At 48.5% G+C, this 15,741-nt stretch overlaps 1 protein-coding gene and 1 pseudogene across 1 annotated transcript; both read left to right on the top strand.

The window, feature by feature from the left end:
* Window positions 1-3,314: 3,314 nt before the first annotated feature.
* Window positions 3,315-8,668, top strand: LOC124851362 (annotated as a pseudogene).
* A 2,775-nt stretch (window positions 8,669-11,443) lies between these two features.
* On the top strand, window positions 11,444-14,004 carry LOC118102671. The gene is made up of 3 exons (XM_035149006.2): window positions 11,444-12,334; window positions 13,167-13,218; window positions 13,329-14,004. Exons 1-3 carry the CDS (start codon window positions 11,946-11,948, stop codon window positions 13,527-13,529), a joined length of 642 nt encoding a protein of 213 aa, XP_035004897.2. The 5' UTR covers window positions 11,444-11,945; the 3' UTR covers window positions 13,530-14,004.
* Window positions 14,005-15,741: the final 1,737 nt, after the last annotated feature.

Genomic DNA, 15,741 nt, shown 5'->3' with positions numbered 1-15,741 from the left:
AAAAATGATCTGGTCAGGATCAAATTCAGCTGAGTACTGTTTAACCATGCGTCCCGAGGTTTGACCCCCTTGTTACCTGCGTCAGGGTTCAGCAGCCCCAGGTTGTCCCACTCTCTTCCCAGGATGTGGTAGAAGTCGGTGGTTTTGGCTGCAGCCTCCCAGTCTCCGTCCTGCAAACTCTCTCCGATGGCAATCTCGCAAACTGTTTTCAGTGTGGTCTTCACTGCCAGCGGAGGCGGCTCCAACGGTACCCGGACGCCTTTCTGGCAGCAGCCAGCGCCAGGCTGAGGCGGCCTGGAGCCAGAACGTCCAGCAGGGTGTGAACGCCAGAGTCCAGTGATTTAGCTGCCAGTAGGAACCTCCCAAGTCCCGCAGCTTCTGACTGACATAATCGTACCTCTTCTGGACGCCGTCTTGGTTCCCCATCAACTTGTTTCCATATTTACAGATCAACCAATCAGATTTGACCTGGACAGAGTGAAGAAATGTAGGATTAACACAGAGATGGGTAAGGACGGACAGGTAGAGACACAGGACAACAGGTGTACAGACCTGATGTGAGATGTGGTCCTGGTTCATGCGATGCAGGACTTCGCTGCAACTCTCCGACGCTCCGCCAGAAATTGGAAGGAGGCGGGATGCTGCAGCTTGGACCCTAATTCGCTTCCTTGGCGATCCACCCCGGGGTCAGAGGTCGCATTCTGATCCCCACTGGGTTCAGCAGTATCGGGCTGCTTGGACCCGGGTTCACAGGTCTGGTCTGCTGCAACTGTGTCCCCTTGGGGGTCAGACAGTGTGTCCTCCGTGGACCTGGAAGTCCTGTTGTCTCCTCGATCACAGACAGACTTTCCTGTATAGTCAGATGTCGTGTCCGACGTTGTCTCTGTGGTGGAGGTGGAGTCTTTGGAGGGGTTGGACGACAGCTTCTTGCGACAGGATGCCTGATGTTTCCAGAGATCAGAGCGAAGGAAGAAACCGAGGCAGAGCGGACATGGCAGGTAATTCCTCGCATCAACCTCCTCTGATGGCTGACGACACGGGATGATCTCACCACTGCCCTGTCTGATCACCTGAGGTGGCAGAGAGACAAGTACACAGACAGGTAAACAGACAGACAGGTACACAGAAAGATGGTTGTCGACAGGTGAACAAACCTCAATGTTGTGGAGGTAGTTGCCTCTGCAGCGTAGGTGGTCCAACAGCAGGTGGCGTTGTTTGGAGCCGGTCGGCAGCGTGCTGGCGGCCATCACCTCCGGTTCGTCTGTGTGCTTTCGCAGCAGGTGACGTGCGATCTTCACCTGCGGACGCCGACAGAACACACAATATTGTCGCTTCCCGCCACTCCACATTCTCTTCACCGTCACGCCCTCCTTCTTCTCCTCCTGACCTCGCCGCTTCTCCTTCTGACCACGTCTCTTCTCACCTGGGCCCCGCCTCTTGTCTGCAGGGCCCCACTTCTTCCCTCTCTGGCCCCGCCTCCCTAATGATACACCGGCTCGTCGACGGCGGCGGCTAGCGGGTTTCTTCAACTCTTCCTCAAGAGGGGAGGTTTGCTCAGACACGTGGTCCTCCGTGTTGTTGGCCATAGCAACGTCAGCTTTGACCTCCGTGATGACGGCGGTCTCCACGGTAACGGCAGACCTGATGATGAAATATACAAACAGCGTCTGTTGAAAAACATTCGAGTCACAGAGTTAAACCAAACTCAATTAAACCAGTTTAGTTTATCCAGCTTTGTACACAACAATGGACACACACATTTACACAGTAACACACACACACACACACACACAAGCTGCTGGATGAGGTAACAATGGACACACTGTGCGGAGGTCAGACAGCGGACGGAACATAGTCGGAGCAGGGTGTGTCCGATAATGGAAACCGATCCACTGTTAGCCAACATGCTAACAGGTGACGGTTGATGGGCTAACCACAACACCGGCGCTGTTAGCATTTGTTAGCATGTGAGGAGCGAAGAAACGAAGAGAAAAAATTCACATGTGAAACCGTGTAAACAGCGTCTTCTTCTTCTTCTGCTTCTTCTTCTGTTGCTGCTGCTTCTCCTCCTCGACCCCCCTCTTCTTCTTCTTCTTCTTTTGTTTTTTTTTGCTGGTTGGCAAACAACGATTTGGTGTATTACCGCCACCAGCTGGTGTGGAGTGTGGATCAAGATGTCTTAAAATATATATTCTATTGGGTTAAAATAAAAATTGTATTAAAAACAAACAAACAAACAAACAAACAAACTTCTTCTTCTTCTTCTTCTTCTTAGAGCAGACCTGGTGACCTCTAGCTGTCCCCGTCTTAAAGGGGACATAGCATGCCCATTTGACCACAAGTTGATATGGTTCCTTGGGGTCTTAATGAAATGTCTGTAACATACTTTGGTCAAAATACCACAAGGATCATATAAAACAGCTCCTTTTTACCCTGTATAAAACAGCCCTCCACAGAGCGACCTGTTTTGAGTGCCTGTTCCTTTAAATGCTAATGAGCCAGCTCCCCCTCCCCCTCTCCCCATGATTTTAAACGATATAAATTACATATTTTATATGATATAAATTATCAAATATGCATCCCATACTTTGTATTCCCCTTCTGTTGTCCTGGAGTTTAAATTTTCCCAATCACATAATTAAATGTCCCCCTCTGCCCCCACTACAAGCACACAAGCAGACAGACAGAGAGAAAAGGTGGGGGGGCTATGAAGACCATCATTTACCCCCGAACCCCGACATTCAACGGGTACAACAACAAGCGGAGAAAGCAGAATCGCGGGCTGACCTTATATATACAGTCTATGGGGCTGACCAGCGGAGAAATGCTCGTCCCGTGTGAACAGCCAGGCGGCTGCGCGCTGGAGAACGGCGCTGCGCTGCCTCGCTGCCTCCGGTGTAAACCCGGCGTAACGAGTGTGGGGGGACGGGGGGGATGAGGTGGGGGTGGGCCAAGACCATGTAGGGAGACTTCCAGTTCCTTGTTACGACACAATACACAGGAAGCTCATTCAAGTCACTCAAGCATGACGTTTCTGACTTAGAGGAACTATAACAAAACGCGCAAGTGTTTTTCCCCAGAGTTTTTGGGTTGGTAGACATGAGCCAGATACCCACATTAACCTGTAGAAGCACTAACAAAGTGGAATTTTCATAATATGTCCCCTTTAAAGTTAAAGTTAAAGTTAAAGTTTAGTTTAGTTTGGTTTATTCTAGCTCAGTTAGTTTATGATCTTTGATGCACCAGCTCATGTTTTCACTCATCATGTTTAAACGTTCAAATGTTTCTCATCCTCCGAGAACGCGCCTCACTTCAGGCGTGTGTCGTCACGAGCTGTGATTGGCTGAGAGGAAACATTGTCAGGCGCATGGTCAGTGGATGAGCGCGTGCAGCGTGTCTGTGAAGTTTGTTCAAACTGAATAAAGATTTAATTCAAGATTGTTTCAACCAATCAGGAAGTCAACCTGCTCATCTACCGACAGACAGGCCGAGAGACAGACTGGCACCGACATCAGGCAGAGACACCGGGACGTCGCAGCGCTCCAAGCCGGGCGAAGGAGAGCGACCGCCGGCATGAAGATCGAGTTCGCTCCGATGAACGTTCCGCTGCGGAGGAGGTTAGGAGGTTCTACAGTGGATGTTCTCCTTCCTGGCTCTAGGTACCTGTCTGTCCTGTCTGTCTGTCTGTCTGTACCTGTCTGTATTTGTCTGTCTGCCTGTATGTATCTGTTTGTCTGTTCTACAGTGGATGTTCTCCTTCCTAGCTCTGGGTACCTGTCTCTCTGTACTTGTCTGTCTGTACCTGTGTGTCTGTATCATTCTGTCTGTTCTACAGTGGATGTTCTCCTACCTGGCTCTGGGTACCTGTCTGTGTCTGTGTCTGTATCTGTATGTCTCACGGCCTGCCTCTCTGTCTCCTCCTCAGTCTTTCTCAGTCTCTCTCTCACTGTCTGTCTCTCTAACGACCTGTCTCTCCCTCAGCTCAGTGCTGTCTGGCAGTGTTTGTCTTGCTGGCTCTCTCTGATTGGTGGATGCTGGCCCTGCTGTATTCTGGTTGGCTGTGGTTGGACAGGGACACGCCCAGCAGTGGAGGTCGGAGGTCACGTTGGGTCAGGAGCTGGGTCGTGGGATTACTTCAGAGATTACTTTCCATTAACGGTCAGAGCTGATTGATCAATACTCCTGATGATCGTTCATTATGGATCATTGATTAATCATTACAGATTTTGATCATTTGTTATTGATAATTGAATATCCATTGTTGAACATTGATAAATCATTATTGAATTCTGATCATTGATCATTCATTATTAGTTATTTATTGGTTATTGATTTGTGTCTGCAGCTGATTAAAACAGTTGATCTGGATCCAAGGAAAAACTACATCTTTGGATTTCACCCACATGGTGAGAAACTCTGTCTTTCTGCCTGTCTGTCTGTCTCTCAGGTGTTGGGGTGGCTGTGTTGACCTGTCTGTCTCACAGCCTGTCTGTCTCTCAGGTGTTGTGGTGGCTGTGTTGACTCGTCTGTCTCACGGCCTGTCTGTCTCTCAGGTGTTGTGGTGGCTGTGTTGACCTGTCTGTCTCACGGCCTTTCTGTCTCTCAGGTGTTGTAGTGGCTGTGTTGACCTGTCTGTCTCACGGCCTGTCTGTCTCTCAGGTGTTGTGGTGGCTGTGTTGAACTGTCTGTCTCACGGCCTGCCTGTCTGTCTCTCAGGTGTTGTGGTGGCTGTGTTGAACTGTCTGTCTCACGGCCTTTCTGTCTCTCAGGTGTTGGGGTGGCTGTGTTGACCTGTCTGTCTCACAGCCTGTCTGTCTCTCAGGTGTTGTGGTGGCTGTGTTGACCTGTCTGTCTCACGGCCTGTCTGTCTCTCAGGTGTTGTGGTGGCTGTGTTGAACTGTCTGTCTCACGGCCTGCCTGTCTGTCTCTCAGGTGTTGTGGTGGCTGTGTTGAACTGTCTGTCTCACGGCCTTTCTGTCTCTCAGGTGTTGTGGTGGCTGTGTTGAACTGTCTGTCTCACGGCCTGCCTGTCTGTCTCTCAGGTGTTGGGGTGGCTGTGTTGACCTGTCTGTCTCACGGCCTGCCTGTCTCTCAGGTGTTGTGGTGGCTGTGTTGACCTGTCTGTCTCACGGCCTGTCTGTCTGTCTCTCAGGTGTTGGGGTGGCTGTGTTGACCTGTCTGTCTCACGGCCTGCCTGTCTCTCAGGTGTTGTGGTGGCTGTGTTGACCTGTCTGTCTCACGGCCTGTCTGTCTGTCTCTCAGGTGTTGGGGTGGCTGTGTTGACCTGTCTGTCTCACGGCCTGCCTGTCTCTCAGGTGTTGTGGTGGCTGTGTTGACCTGTCTGTCTCACGGCCTGCCTGTCTGTCTCTCAGGTGTTGTGGTGGCTGTGTTGACCTGTCTGTCTCACGGCCTGTCTGTCTCTCAGGTGTTGTGGTGGCTGTGTTGACCTGTCTGTCTCACGGCCTGTCTGTCTCTCAGGTGTTGGGGTGGCTGTGTTGACCTGTCTGTCTCACGGCCTGCCTGTCTGTCTCTCAGGTGTTGGGGTGGCTGTGTTGACCTGTCTGTCTCACGGCCTGCCTGTCTCTCAGGTGTTGTGGTGGCTGTGTTGACCTGTCTGTCTCACGGCCTGTCTGTCTGTCTCTCAGGTGTTGGGGTGGCTGTGTTGACCTGTCTGTCTCACGGCCTTTCTGTCTCTCAGGTGTTGTGGTGGCTGTGTTGACCTGTCTGTCTCACGGCCTGCCTGTCTGTCTCTCAGGTGTTGGGGTGGCTGTGTTGACCTGTCTGTCTCACGGCCTGCCTGTCTCTCAGGTGTTGTGGTGGCTGTGTTGACCTGTCTGTCTCACGGCCTGTCTGTCTGTCTCTCAGGTGTTGGGGTGGCTGTGTTGACCTGTCTGTCTCACGGCCTGCCTGTCTCTCAGGTGTTGTGGTGGCTGTGTTGACCTGTCTGTCTCACGGCCTGCCTGTCTGTCTCTCAGGTGTTGTGGTGGCTGTGTTGACCTGTCTGTCTCACGGCCTGTCTGTCTCTCAGGTGTTGTGGTGGCTGTGTTGACCTGTCTGTCTCACGGCCTGTCTGTCTCTCAGGTGTTGGGGTGGCTGTGTTGACCTGTCTGTCTCACGGCCTGCCTGTCTGTCTCTCAGGTGTTGGGGTGGCTGTGTTGACCTGTCTGTCTCACGGCCTGTCTGTCTCTCAGGTGTTGTGGTGGCTGTGTTGACCTGTCTGTCTCACGGCCTGTCTGTCTCTCAGGTGTTGGGGTGGCTGTGTTGACCTGTCTGTCTCACGGCCTGCCTGTCTGTCTCTCAGGTGTTGGGGTGGCTGTGTTGACCTGTCTGTCTCACGGCCTGCCTGTCTCTCAGGTGTTGTGGTGGCTGTGTTGACCTGTCTGTCTCACGGCCTGTCTGTCTCTCAGGTGTTGTGGTGGCTGTGTTGACCTGTCTGTCTCACGGCCTGCCTGTCTGTCTCTCAGGTGTTGGGGTGGCTGTGTTGACCTGTCTGTCTCACGGCCTGCCTGTCTCTCAGGTGTTGTGGTGGCTGTGTTGACCTGTCTGTCTCACGGCCTGTCTGTCTCTCAGGTGTTGTGGTGGCTGTGTTGACCTGTCTGTCTGACGGCCTGTCTGTCTGTCTCTCAGGTGTTGGGGTGGCTGTGTTGACCTGTCTGTCTCACGGCCTGCCTGTCTGTCTCTCAGGTGTTGTGGTGGCTGTGTTGACCTGTCTGTCTCACGGCCTGCCTGTCTGTCTCTCAGGTGTTGTGGTGGCTGTGTTGACCTGTCTGTCTGCCTGTCTGCCTGCCTGTCTGCCTGTCTGCCTGTCTGTCTGCCTGCCTGCCTGTCTGCCTGTCTGCCTGTCTGTCTGCCTGCCTGTCTGCCTGTCTGCCTGTCTGTCTGCCTGTCTGTCTGCCTGCCTGCCTGTCTGCCTGCCTGCCTGTCTATCTGCCTGCCTGTCTGCCTGCCTGTCTGCCTGTCTGCCTGTCTGTCTGCCTGTCTGTCTGTCTGTCTGTCTGCCTGCCTGCCTGCCTGCCTGTCTGCCTGTCTGTCTGCCTGTCTGCCTGTCTGTCTGTCTGCCTGTCTGCCTGTCTATCTGTCTATCTGTCTGCCTGCCTGTCTGCCTGTCTGCCTGCCTGCCTGTCTGTCTGTCTGCCTGTCTGCCTGCCTGCCTGTCTGTCTGCCTGCCTGTCTGTCTGTCTGCCTGTCTGCCTGCCTGCCTGTCTGTCTGCCTGTCTGCCTGTCTGTCTGCCTGCCTGTCTGTCTGTCTGTCTGTCTGCCTGCCTGTCTGTCTGCCTGCCTGTCTGTCTGTCTGTCTGCCTGTCTGCCTGCCTGTCTGTCTGTCTGCCTGCCTGCCTGTCTATCTGTCTGCCTGCCTGTCTGCCTGTCTGACTGTCTGACTTGATCATCTCGATGTGATTAAACAAAAACTGTTGATGTTATGAAACTTGTATTTAGAGTAAACGTCACATGTGTCATCAGAGCGTCTGACTTTCTCAATCAGCTGATCTGAGTAAACACTGTGTGACAGGTCGGTGCAGGAGGAGGCAGAGAGGTGCTCTCTGATTGGCTGACCCCCCCGGATCATGGGGTTCATTTGAGTTGCAGCTGCAGCGATCGATGAGTTTGATCATTAATCTTGAAGCGATCAGTCGGTATCACAGGGACTCAGACACTTTCTGTCTTCTTTTTTCTCCTAAGAGTGAGAGCTCTGCTTTCTCTCTGATCTTCAATGCTGATTTATTCTGTGACAGCTCAGGTTTAACCAATACACAGTTTATATATTATATACATATATTTATATTATATCTAAATAAATGTAGAGTCTGATTTCAGAAAGTGAGGCCAGCAGGGGGCGACTCCAGCAGGGGGCGAGTCTATAGAAAGTGACTTCTCACTTTATAACGTCAGTAAACATTCAGGAGTTCATGTCTCAGTCTCTAGTTTCAAGTCTTCTTCAAACAGCTGATGTTCATTCAGATAAAGAATCCTTCAGGTTCCAATCTGAGGACGCTGCAGGTCAGAGTTCAACTCTTTATATTATATATATATATATATATATATATATATATATATATATATATATATATATATATATATATATATATATATAAAAGAAGTTACCACACAGTCTGTTGGTCTGTTATGCCTGGTTGTTGTGATGCTAACATTATCATTATGGGATTATCACTTTGTAGTTCTGTGTCCAAAGAACCAGCTGCAGAGCATCATGGGATTTGCAGTTCCTCTGTTTCATGCCAGAGGAGTTTTCCAGTACAGCCTCGGCCTGATGCCGTACAGGAAGTCCATCCACACCGTAGGTACGTTTGTAGGTCCATGTTGTAGTGTTAGCACCAGTTAGCATCAGTTAGCACCAGTTAGCACCAGTTAGCACCAGTTGGAGTCTGAGTTGTTTCTTGTTCTGGTTCCACTACATCTCTCTCTCTCTCTCTCGCTCTGATTTCAGTGGGAAAACCGATCTCGGTCGCCCAGACTCCTTGTCCCAGCAGCGAGGACATCGAGAGTCTTCATCAAGTTTATCTGACGTGTCTCAAAGACCTGTTCGAGCAAAACAAACACACCTACGGCTTCAACGACGACCAGCACCTCACATTCAAATGACCTTCACATGACACGTGTGTCACATGTAATCACCTGCACGTGACCTGTCAATAAACAGCTGACCACAGTGGCCTTGATTTTAATTGGGAATGCTAACACAATGCTAACAGTGCTAGCAGAGTTTTCATGGTGCAATGTCTGTGTTTACATATCATTACATTATATATAATTTTCGCTGACGCCTTTATCAAAAGAGCTTCAAAAAGACAAACTACAAAGTGCAACTAAACTTAAATTATTATTTTTAAATGTAAACAACAGTTGATGATGGTTATTAGATCATCATCTTCTTAAGGTAACACACAGGTGTCTGCTGTGACATCACAGTGACGAGAGACGAGCCAGAGAAGAGCAACTTAACTTAAAATGGCCCTCGATAGAGAAAAGGTTCCCCACTCCTGCTTTAGAACATGTAAAACCTTTAGAACCTTTAGAACCTTTAGAACATGTAGGCCCAATCCCATTTCACCCCTTAGCCCTTCTTCATTTTGCGCGTTCATGTGTAGGGGTGGGCTGTCCCAATACCTGTTGGGACGAAGGGGTGGGGCCGAGGGGGGGGGGGCTGTGTACCCCTCCAAACGGAGATTTTTCAGACCCACACTTCAAACCTAGGGGTACCCAGAATGCCTTGCGAATCACCAGCAAGCTGGGAGAGAGACCCACAAATGTAATATTTTCTCCATTAATAAAGATTTTAAAATTACGATAATGATTGTAATATCTTAGTTTAATATCATTTCAATGTATTATTGTCACTTTTTTCACCACAACCTTAAAAAAAAGATAGGATAGGGGATTATCACCCTAACCCTTTTTTGCGTGATAATCCCGTATTTTATTTAAAATCTCAACAATGTTATTACAATGACATCCCCGGTAAAACTGTCTCGTCTGTTTACATCGACGACTACTGATTACGTGTCTGGTTTTCGGCTTCTTGAAGTGCTGTCCCAATTCGTAGGGGAAGGTTTCAACCACTACCGCTTGTGACTCCGTTTCAAGGGGCAAGATGACACTCGAAAACAAGGGGTAGGGGTGAAATGGGATTGGGCCTGTAGAAGCTTAAAAACATTTAGAACCTTAAAAACATTTAGAACCTGTAAAACTTTGAGAATCTTTACAATCCTATAACCCAAACTCAACAGACCAACATCTTAACCGGCTTTATAGAACTGTTTAACACAGTTACTGAACCAGGGTTTGTTAACCCGCCTTTCCTCGGTCACCTGAGTTTAAACCTAGTATGTTGAACCAGCTCCGTAGTTCAGGGTCTGTTCTACGAAGCTGGTTCAACATATTCAGGATATCTGTCCGTTTTGATGAATCAAACAAACGTTGAACATAACCTAACCATCACACTCAGGCTAAGTGGTCACATGATGCTGGTTATCAACTTGCTAAATTAGCTTAGGTTTTCTTCATCAAGATCTGTGCGTGTGCACACGAAAGGGGCGGGGTTTACTGCATATGACCAATCACAGACATTGACAGTTTGACTGACAGCAGAGCCTCATATTTCTCGAGGATATTGTATAATAAAAATCAGAGGAAAACAAACATCCAGAATAAAAGAAACAGTTACAGCTGCTAAGTGCAGGAAGAACAGCTGGTAAAACATATGGGATTGTGTCATTGTGTAATTTATACCGCCCCCTGGTGACATTTGGTAAAAATATCATGTGACCACGATATGATAAAGTGTGTGAATGAGATAAATAACTCAGTAACCTGTTGTTTACTAACAAGACGAGGGTTAGTGTGTCAAGTGAAGTGAAGAGGCCTCTTGATGAGAAACGTTAGAATCCCATGATGTGGACACACACTGACTCCGAGGACACACTGTGGTGGAAGCATTTGACATCACTCAATAAAAACACATTGACATATTTTCAGGAAGCTGCCTGAGAGCATTTTGTGTTTTGGTGACAGGATGAGTCAGAGAGATTGAGATGTTCTGGGTGAGTTAGAGATCAACTGAACCAACCAGACGTTGATTTAAACTTCCCTTATCCTTCCCTTTAAGGAGAGTGTGCACCACACAACAGTGTAGAGTCACTGTGGTGAGTGTTCGAGTCCCAGAGGGGGGGGGGGCGGTCACAAGGTAAATCTGGAAACTATCTGTCCCCCAAATAAATATGTATTTCACAGATCACAGCTCCACAGATCCTCTAAGAACATGATGTCATGGTTCAAAGGAAGGCATTGGTCAGTGGGCGGAGCTTTATACTGTTTGATCTCTTATCTCCAACTTAATCTGGAGCAGATTAGCTGTTCAGCGTAAATTACCATGGTGATTTACCCTGATAACAAGGGAACGAGCTTCGTAAAACTGAAAACTATGAATTAAACCTGAAGTTAATCTGATAACCGCAAATCCTGCTTCATAGTACAGAGCTCTGGCCTCTGTTATCGTTGTCGTTGTTGTTGTTGTTATTTTTGCCTTTGTTTATCAGTGGTTTTTGTTGTTTGTTATTGTTTGTTGATGTTTGTAAAACAGAATCATGTCAGAACATTTTGTTCACACACACACGCACACAATCCACAATCGACTGATTGCCACAGCAATGTGTGTGTGTGTGTGCGAACACTGGAACCATTCATTCAGAGCCTCTTCTTTAAGTGAAACTGTTTAGAATAATAACGTTTTTAAAATAAAGTTCAGTTAAAACTTTCTAAACTTTTTTTAATTGTCTTGTTCGTCTCTGTGAAATGAAAAATTGTCTTTTTTTAACATAGAAAACTTTGACACAGCACTGAGCACTAATTCAATCTTACACTAACACTCCTGTGCTTTTATATTTTATCACTTTCCTTCTTTTAATTAAATCTTACACTCTGATATCGAGCGTCAGTTCGCTTCTTATTCAAGAGAAGATGACATCATTGATTGATCTTAAATTATGTGAAATCTAAAATGACCTCAGTTTGGAGGTTTTCCAGAAAAATGATTTGTGTGTGTGAATGAATGAAGCTCTGTTTGTGTGTGGGCAGAACCGCCACATTCCTATTGGCTACGACAGTGAGTGGGCAGGAGCTGGAATGAGACAGCAGCCAATCAGAGTGTGTGTGTGTGTGTGTGTGTGTGGGAGAGAGAGGAGAGGTCCACATGAAAACCTGATGTCTCTCACTCGTCTACAGAGACAGCCAATCATGGATCATCTCAACTTTTACTTCTAAATTAACTTTCTGTTAACAAAGGACAACTGGTCTTGGATTTTTGGACATTTTGTGGTTTGATTGGATATTTAAATTTTCTTCTGAGTTGTCATTGGTCGGGATGTTCTTGCAATGTCTGACGTCTGATTAGAGGATCCTGTCTGACGGTGGACTGTGATTGGCTGAAGATGTTTGGTCGTGCTAAGTCGTCTTCTCCCGTCTCTGACCTGGGAGCGCATCCTCGTTCGCATCGTCGACCTCCGTCGACCCCGCCCCTCCCTGTTAGGACTCTGCAGCTTGTTGCTAAGCGACCAGAGACACCTGTTGTTTTACGAGATCGTAGAAAGATCCGATGTCAGGGGTCAGGGGTCAGAGAGTCCTGGCCGGGTACCAAGCCAACCCCACCCTCAGCTCAACCAATCACTGAGGTACAGCCCAGAGGCTGCAACCAATCGCATCACATGACCCTGCCATCTGCCCCGCCTCCTCGTCCTCATTGGTCAATCTCTAATAAAGCTCCTCCCAATGGGCAGGGTTCAGAAGCCACCATGATGTCACTGCTGCTGTTCTGCCACAGGTAACCATGGCAACCCAGCAAAGAGGGCGGGGCTGACACAGAGCATCGTCATTAAAATCTGATCACACGTTTGATTCAATTATTGATCAGAGCTAAAATAATTCTAATTAGCACATTTCAATTTTCGAAAACATTTCCTTGAGAACTTCGTCAGTTTAACGTCATGATTCACTACATATATTAGATAAATGGTATATACATAATTATAATAGATCATTTTATCTGTAGCAACGTCGTCAACAGCTGAAACTCAAATCAAAGAAAGTTGAATGAAATATTTCACATTTAATTCTCCATCTATCTCTCACCTGTCTGTCTCTTCTGTCTGTCTCACCTGTCTACCTCACCTGTCTGTCTCACCTGTCTACCTCTCACCTGTCTGTCTCACCTGTCTGTCTCACCTGTCTACCTCTCACCTGTCTGTCTCACCTGTCTGTCTCACCTGTCTGTCTCACCTGTCTGTCTCACCTGTCTGTCTCTTCTGTCTGTCTCACCTGTCTACCTCACCTGTCTGTCTCACCTGTCTACCTCTCACCTGTCTGTCTCACCTGTCTGTCTCACCTGTCTACCTCTCACCTGTCTGTCTCACCTGTCTGTCTCACCTGTCTGTCTCACCTGTCTGTCTCACCTGTCTACCTCTCACCTGTCTGTCTCACCTGTCTGTCTCACCTGTCTGTCTCACCTGTCTACCTCACCTGTCTGTCTCACCTGTCTACCTCTCCCCTGTCTGTCTCACCTGTCTGTCTCACCTGTCTGTCTCACCTGTCTGTCTCACCTGTCTACCTCTCACCTGTCTGTCTCACCTGTCTGTCTCACCTGTCTGTCTCTTCAGTTCTTCCTGTAACAGGCTGGTTGCCATCGACAGTAAAGTTGAACGAGCCATGGTGAGTTGGAATCAACTGCAATGCAACTATTTGTTTGTGTATTTGTTTATTTGTCTGTGTGTGTCTGTGTGTGTGTGCGTGTGTGTGTGTGTGTGTGTGTGTGTGTGTAGGACCTGGTGAAGACTCACCTGATGGTGACAGTGAGGGAGGAGGTGAAGCTTCTGAGAGAAGAAATCACAGAACTGCAGAAGAAGAACAAGGAGCTGGAGAGAGAGAATCACAACCTGAGAACACACAACTACACACATTCTGAGACACAACTACACACTGACACACAACTACACACTGACACACAACTACACACACACTGACACTCTCATCATTTACTCATTGACTATGAACTGCTCACCTTTGCGTGTTGCCGTGGTAACAAGTTTAATAGACTGATGATTATATTAATGAATGGTGGTAACCGTGACAACTGGAGATGTTCTGTGTGATGAAGATGAAGAGTAGAATCCAATAAATTAATAATTAACCAACGTTTGAGTTAGAATGATGATGATGGTGATGATGATGATGATGATGATTATGGTGATGATGAAGATGATGAAGAAGACGATAATGATGATGAAGATGATGATGATGGTGACATACCCCTCCCACCCTGGTGATGGACTGTTAGAGCCCCTCCCCTGGTGTTTATGGTATTTTTACATGTTTAAAATTGTATATTTATACTTATATATCCTTGTATGTGTAAATCTGCTTGACGATAAAACCTTATTCTGATTCTAATATACTGCAATAAAAAAAACTGATGAGAGAATACACTTAAATCCTTAATCCAACAGCGCCTCCCACACACACACACACACAAATAAAGTCTGAAAAACAAAAGAGGATTAACATGATGTGGTATTAAGGATGTTTTTTGTATCCTGCCCTCTGATTGGCTGGCAGAGGTGACACTAGTGATAACCATGGCAACAGCAGTGATGCCGATGACGACAAGACGTCTGTCCATGAGCTGTCCTCACCAAGACGACAAGACGCCTGTCCATGAGCTGTCCTCACCATGACGACAAGACGCCTGTCCATGCGCTGTCCTCACCAAGACGACAAGAAGTCTGTCCATGAGCTGTCCTCACCATGACGACAAGACGTCTGTCCATGAGCTGTCCTCACCAAGACGACAGACGCGTCTGTCCAAGAGCTGTCCTCACCATGACGACAAGACGTCTGTCCATGAGCTGTCCTCACCATGACGACAAGACGTCTGTCCATGAGCTGTCCTCACCAAGACGACAAGACGCCTGTCCATGAGCTGTCCTCACCATGGCGACAAGACGTCTGTCCATCAGCTGTCCTCACCAAGACGACAAGACGTCTGTCCAAGAGCTGTCCTCACCAAGACGACAAGACGCCTGTCCATGAGCTGTCCTCACCAAGACGACAAGACGTCTGTCCATGAGCTGTCCTCACCAAGAGGACAAGACGTCTGTCCATGAGCTGTCCTCACCAAGACGACAAGACGTCTGTCCATGAGCTGTCCTCACCAAGACGACAAGACGTCTGTCCATGAGCTGTCCTCACCATGACGACAAGACGTCTGTCCATGAGCTGTCCTCACCAAGACTACAAGACGTCTGTCCATGAGCTGTCCTCACCAAGAGGACAAGACGTCTGTCCATGAGCTGTCCTCACCAAGAGGACAAGACGTCTGTCCATGAGCTGTCCTCACCAAGACGACAAGACGTCTGTCCATGAGCTGTCCTCACCATGACGACAAGACGTCTGTCCATGAGCTGTCCTCACCAAGACTACAAGACGTCTGTCCATGAGCTGTCCTCACCATGGCGACAAGACGTCTGTCCATCAGCTGTCCTCACCAAGACGACAAGACGCTGTCCATGAGCTGTCCTCACCAAGCGACAAGACGCCTGTCCATGAGCTGTCCTCACCAAGAGGACAAGACGCTGTCCATGAGCTGTCCTCACCAAGACGACAAGACGCCTGTCCATGAGCTGTCCTCACCAAGAGGACAAGACGCCTGTCCATGAGCTGTCCTCACCTAGACGACAAGACGTCTGTCCATGAGCTGTCCTCACCATGGCGACAAGACGTCTGTCCATGAGCTGTCCTCACCATGGCGACAAGACGTCTGTCCATCAGCTGTCCTCACCAAGACGACAAGACGTCTGTCCATGAGCTGTCCTCACCAAGACGACAAGACGTCTGTCCATGAGCTGTCTCACCAAGAGGACAAGACGCCTGTCCATGAGCTGTCCTCACCAAGACGACAAGACGTCTGTCCATGAGCTGTCCTCACCAAGAGGACAAGACGCCTGTCCATGAGCTGTCCTCACCTAGACGACAAGACGTCTGTCCATGAGCTGTCCTCACCATGGCGACAAGACGTCTGTCCATGAGCTGTCCTCACCATGGCGACAAGACGCCTGTCCATCAGCTGTCCTCACCAAGACGCCTGTCCATGAGCTGTCCTCACCAAGACGACAAGACGTCTGTCCATGAGCTGTCCTCACCAAGAGGACAAGACGTCTGTCCATGAGCTGTCCTCAC

This window comes from Hippoglossus stenolepis, chromosome 23 (genome assembly GCF_022539355.2).
Source record: "Hippoglossus stenolepis isolate QCI-W04-F060 chromosome 23, HSTE1.2, whole genome shotgun sequence".
Classification (NCBI taxonomy): Eukaryota; Metazoa; Chordata; class Actinopteri; order Pleuronectiformes; family Pleuronectidae; genus Hippoglossus; species Hippoglossus stenolepis.
Note: the sequence above shows the minus strand (reverse complement) of the source record. Positions and strands in the feature narration are given on the sequence as shown.

Excerpts from the sequence above, each read along its gene's own strand:
- LOC118102671 (XM_035149006.2), top strand. The coding sequence starts at position 11,946 with ATGTTTGGTCGTGCTAAGTCGTCTTCTCCCGTCTCTGACCTGGGAGCG. Across the intron at positions 12,335-13,166 it reads CTGCTGCTGTTCTGCCACAG|TTCTTCCTGTAACAGGCTGG; the intron begins GTAACCATGGCA and ends CTGTCTCTTCAG. Across the intron at positions 13,219-13,328 it reads GTAAAGTTGAACGAGCCATG|GACCTGGTGAAGACTCACCT; the intron begins GTGAGTTGGAAT and ends GTGTGTGTGTAG.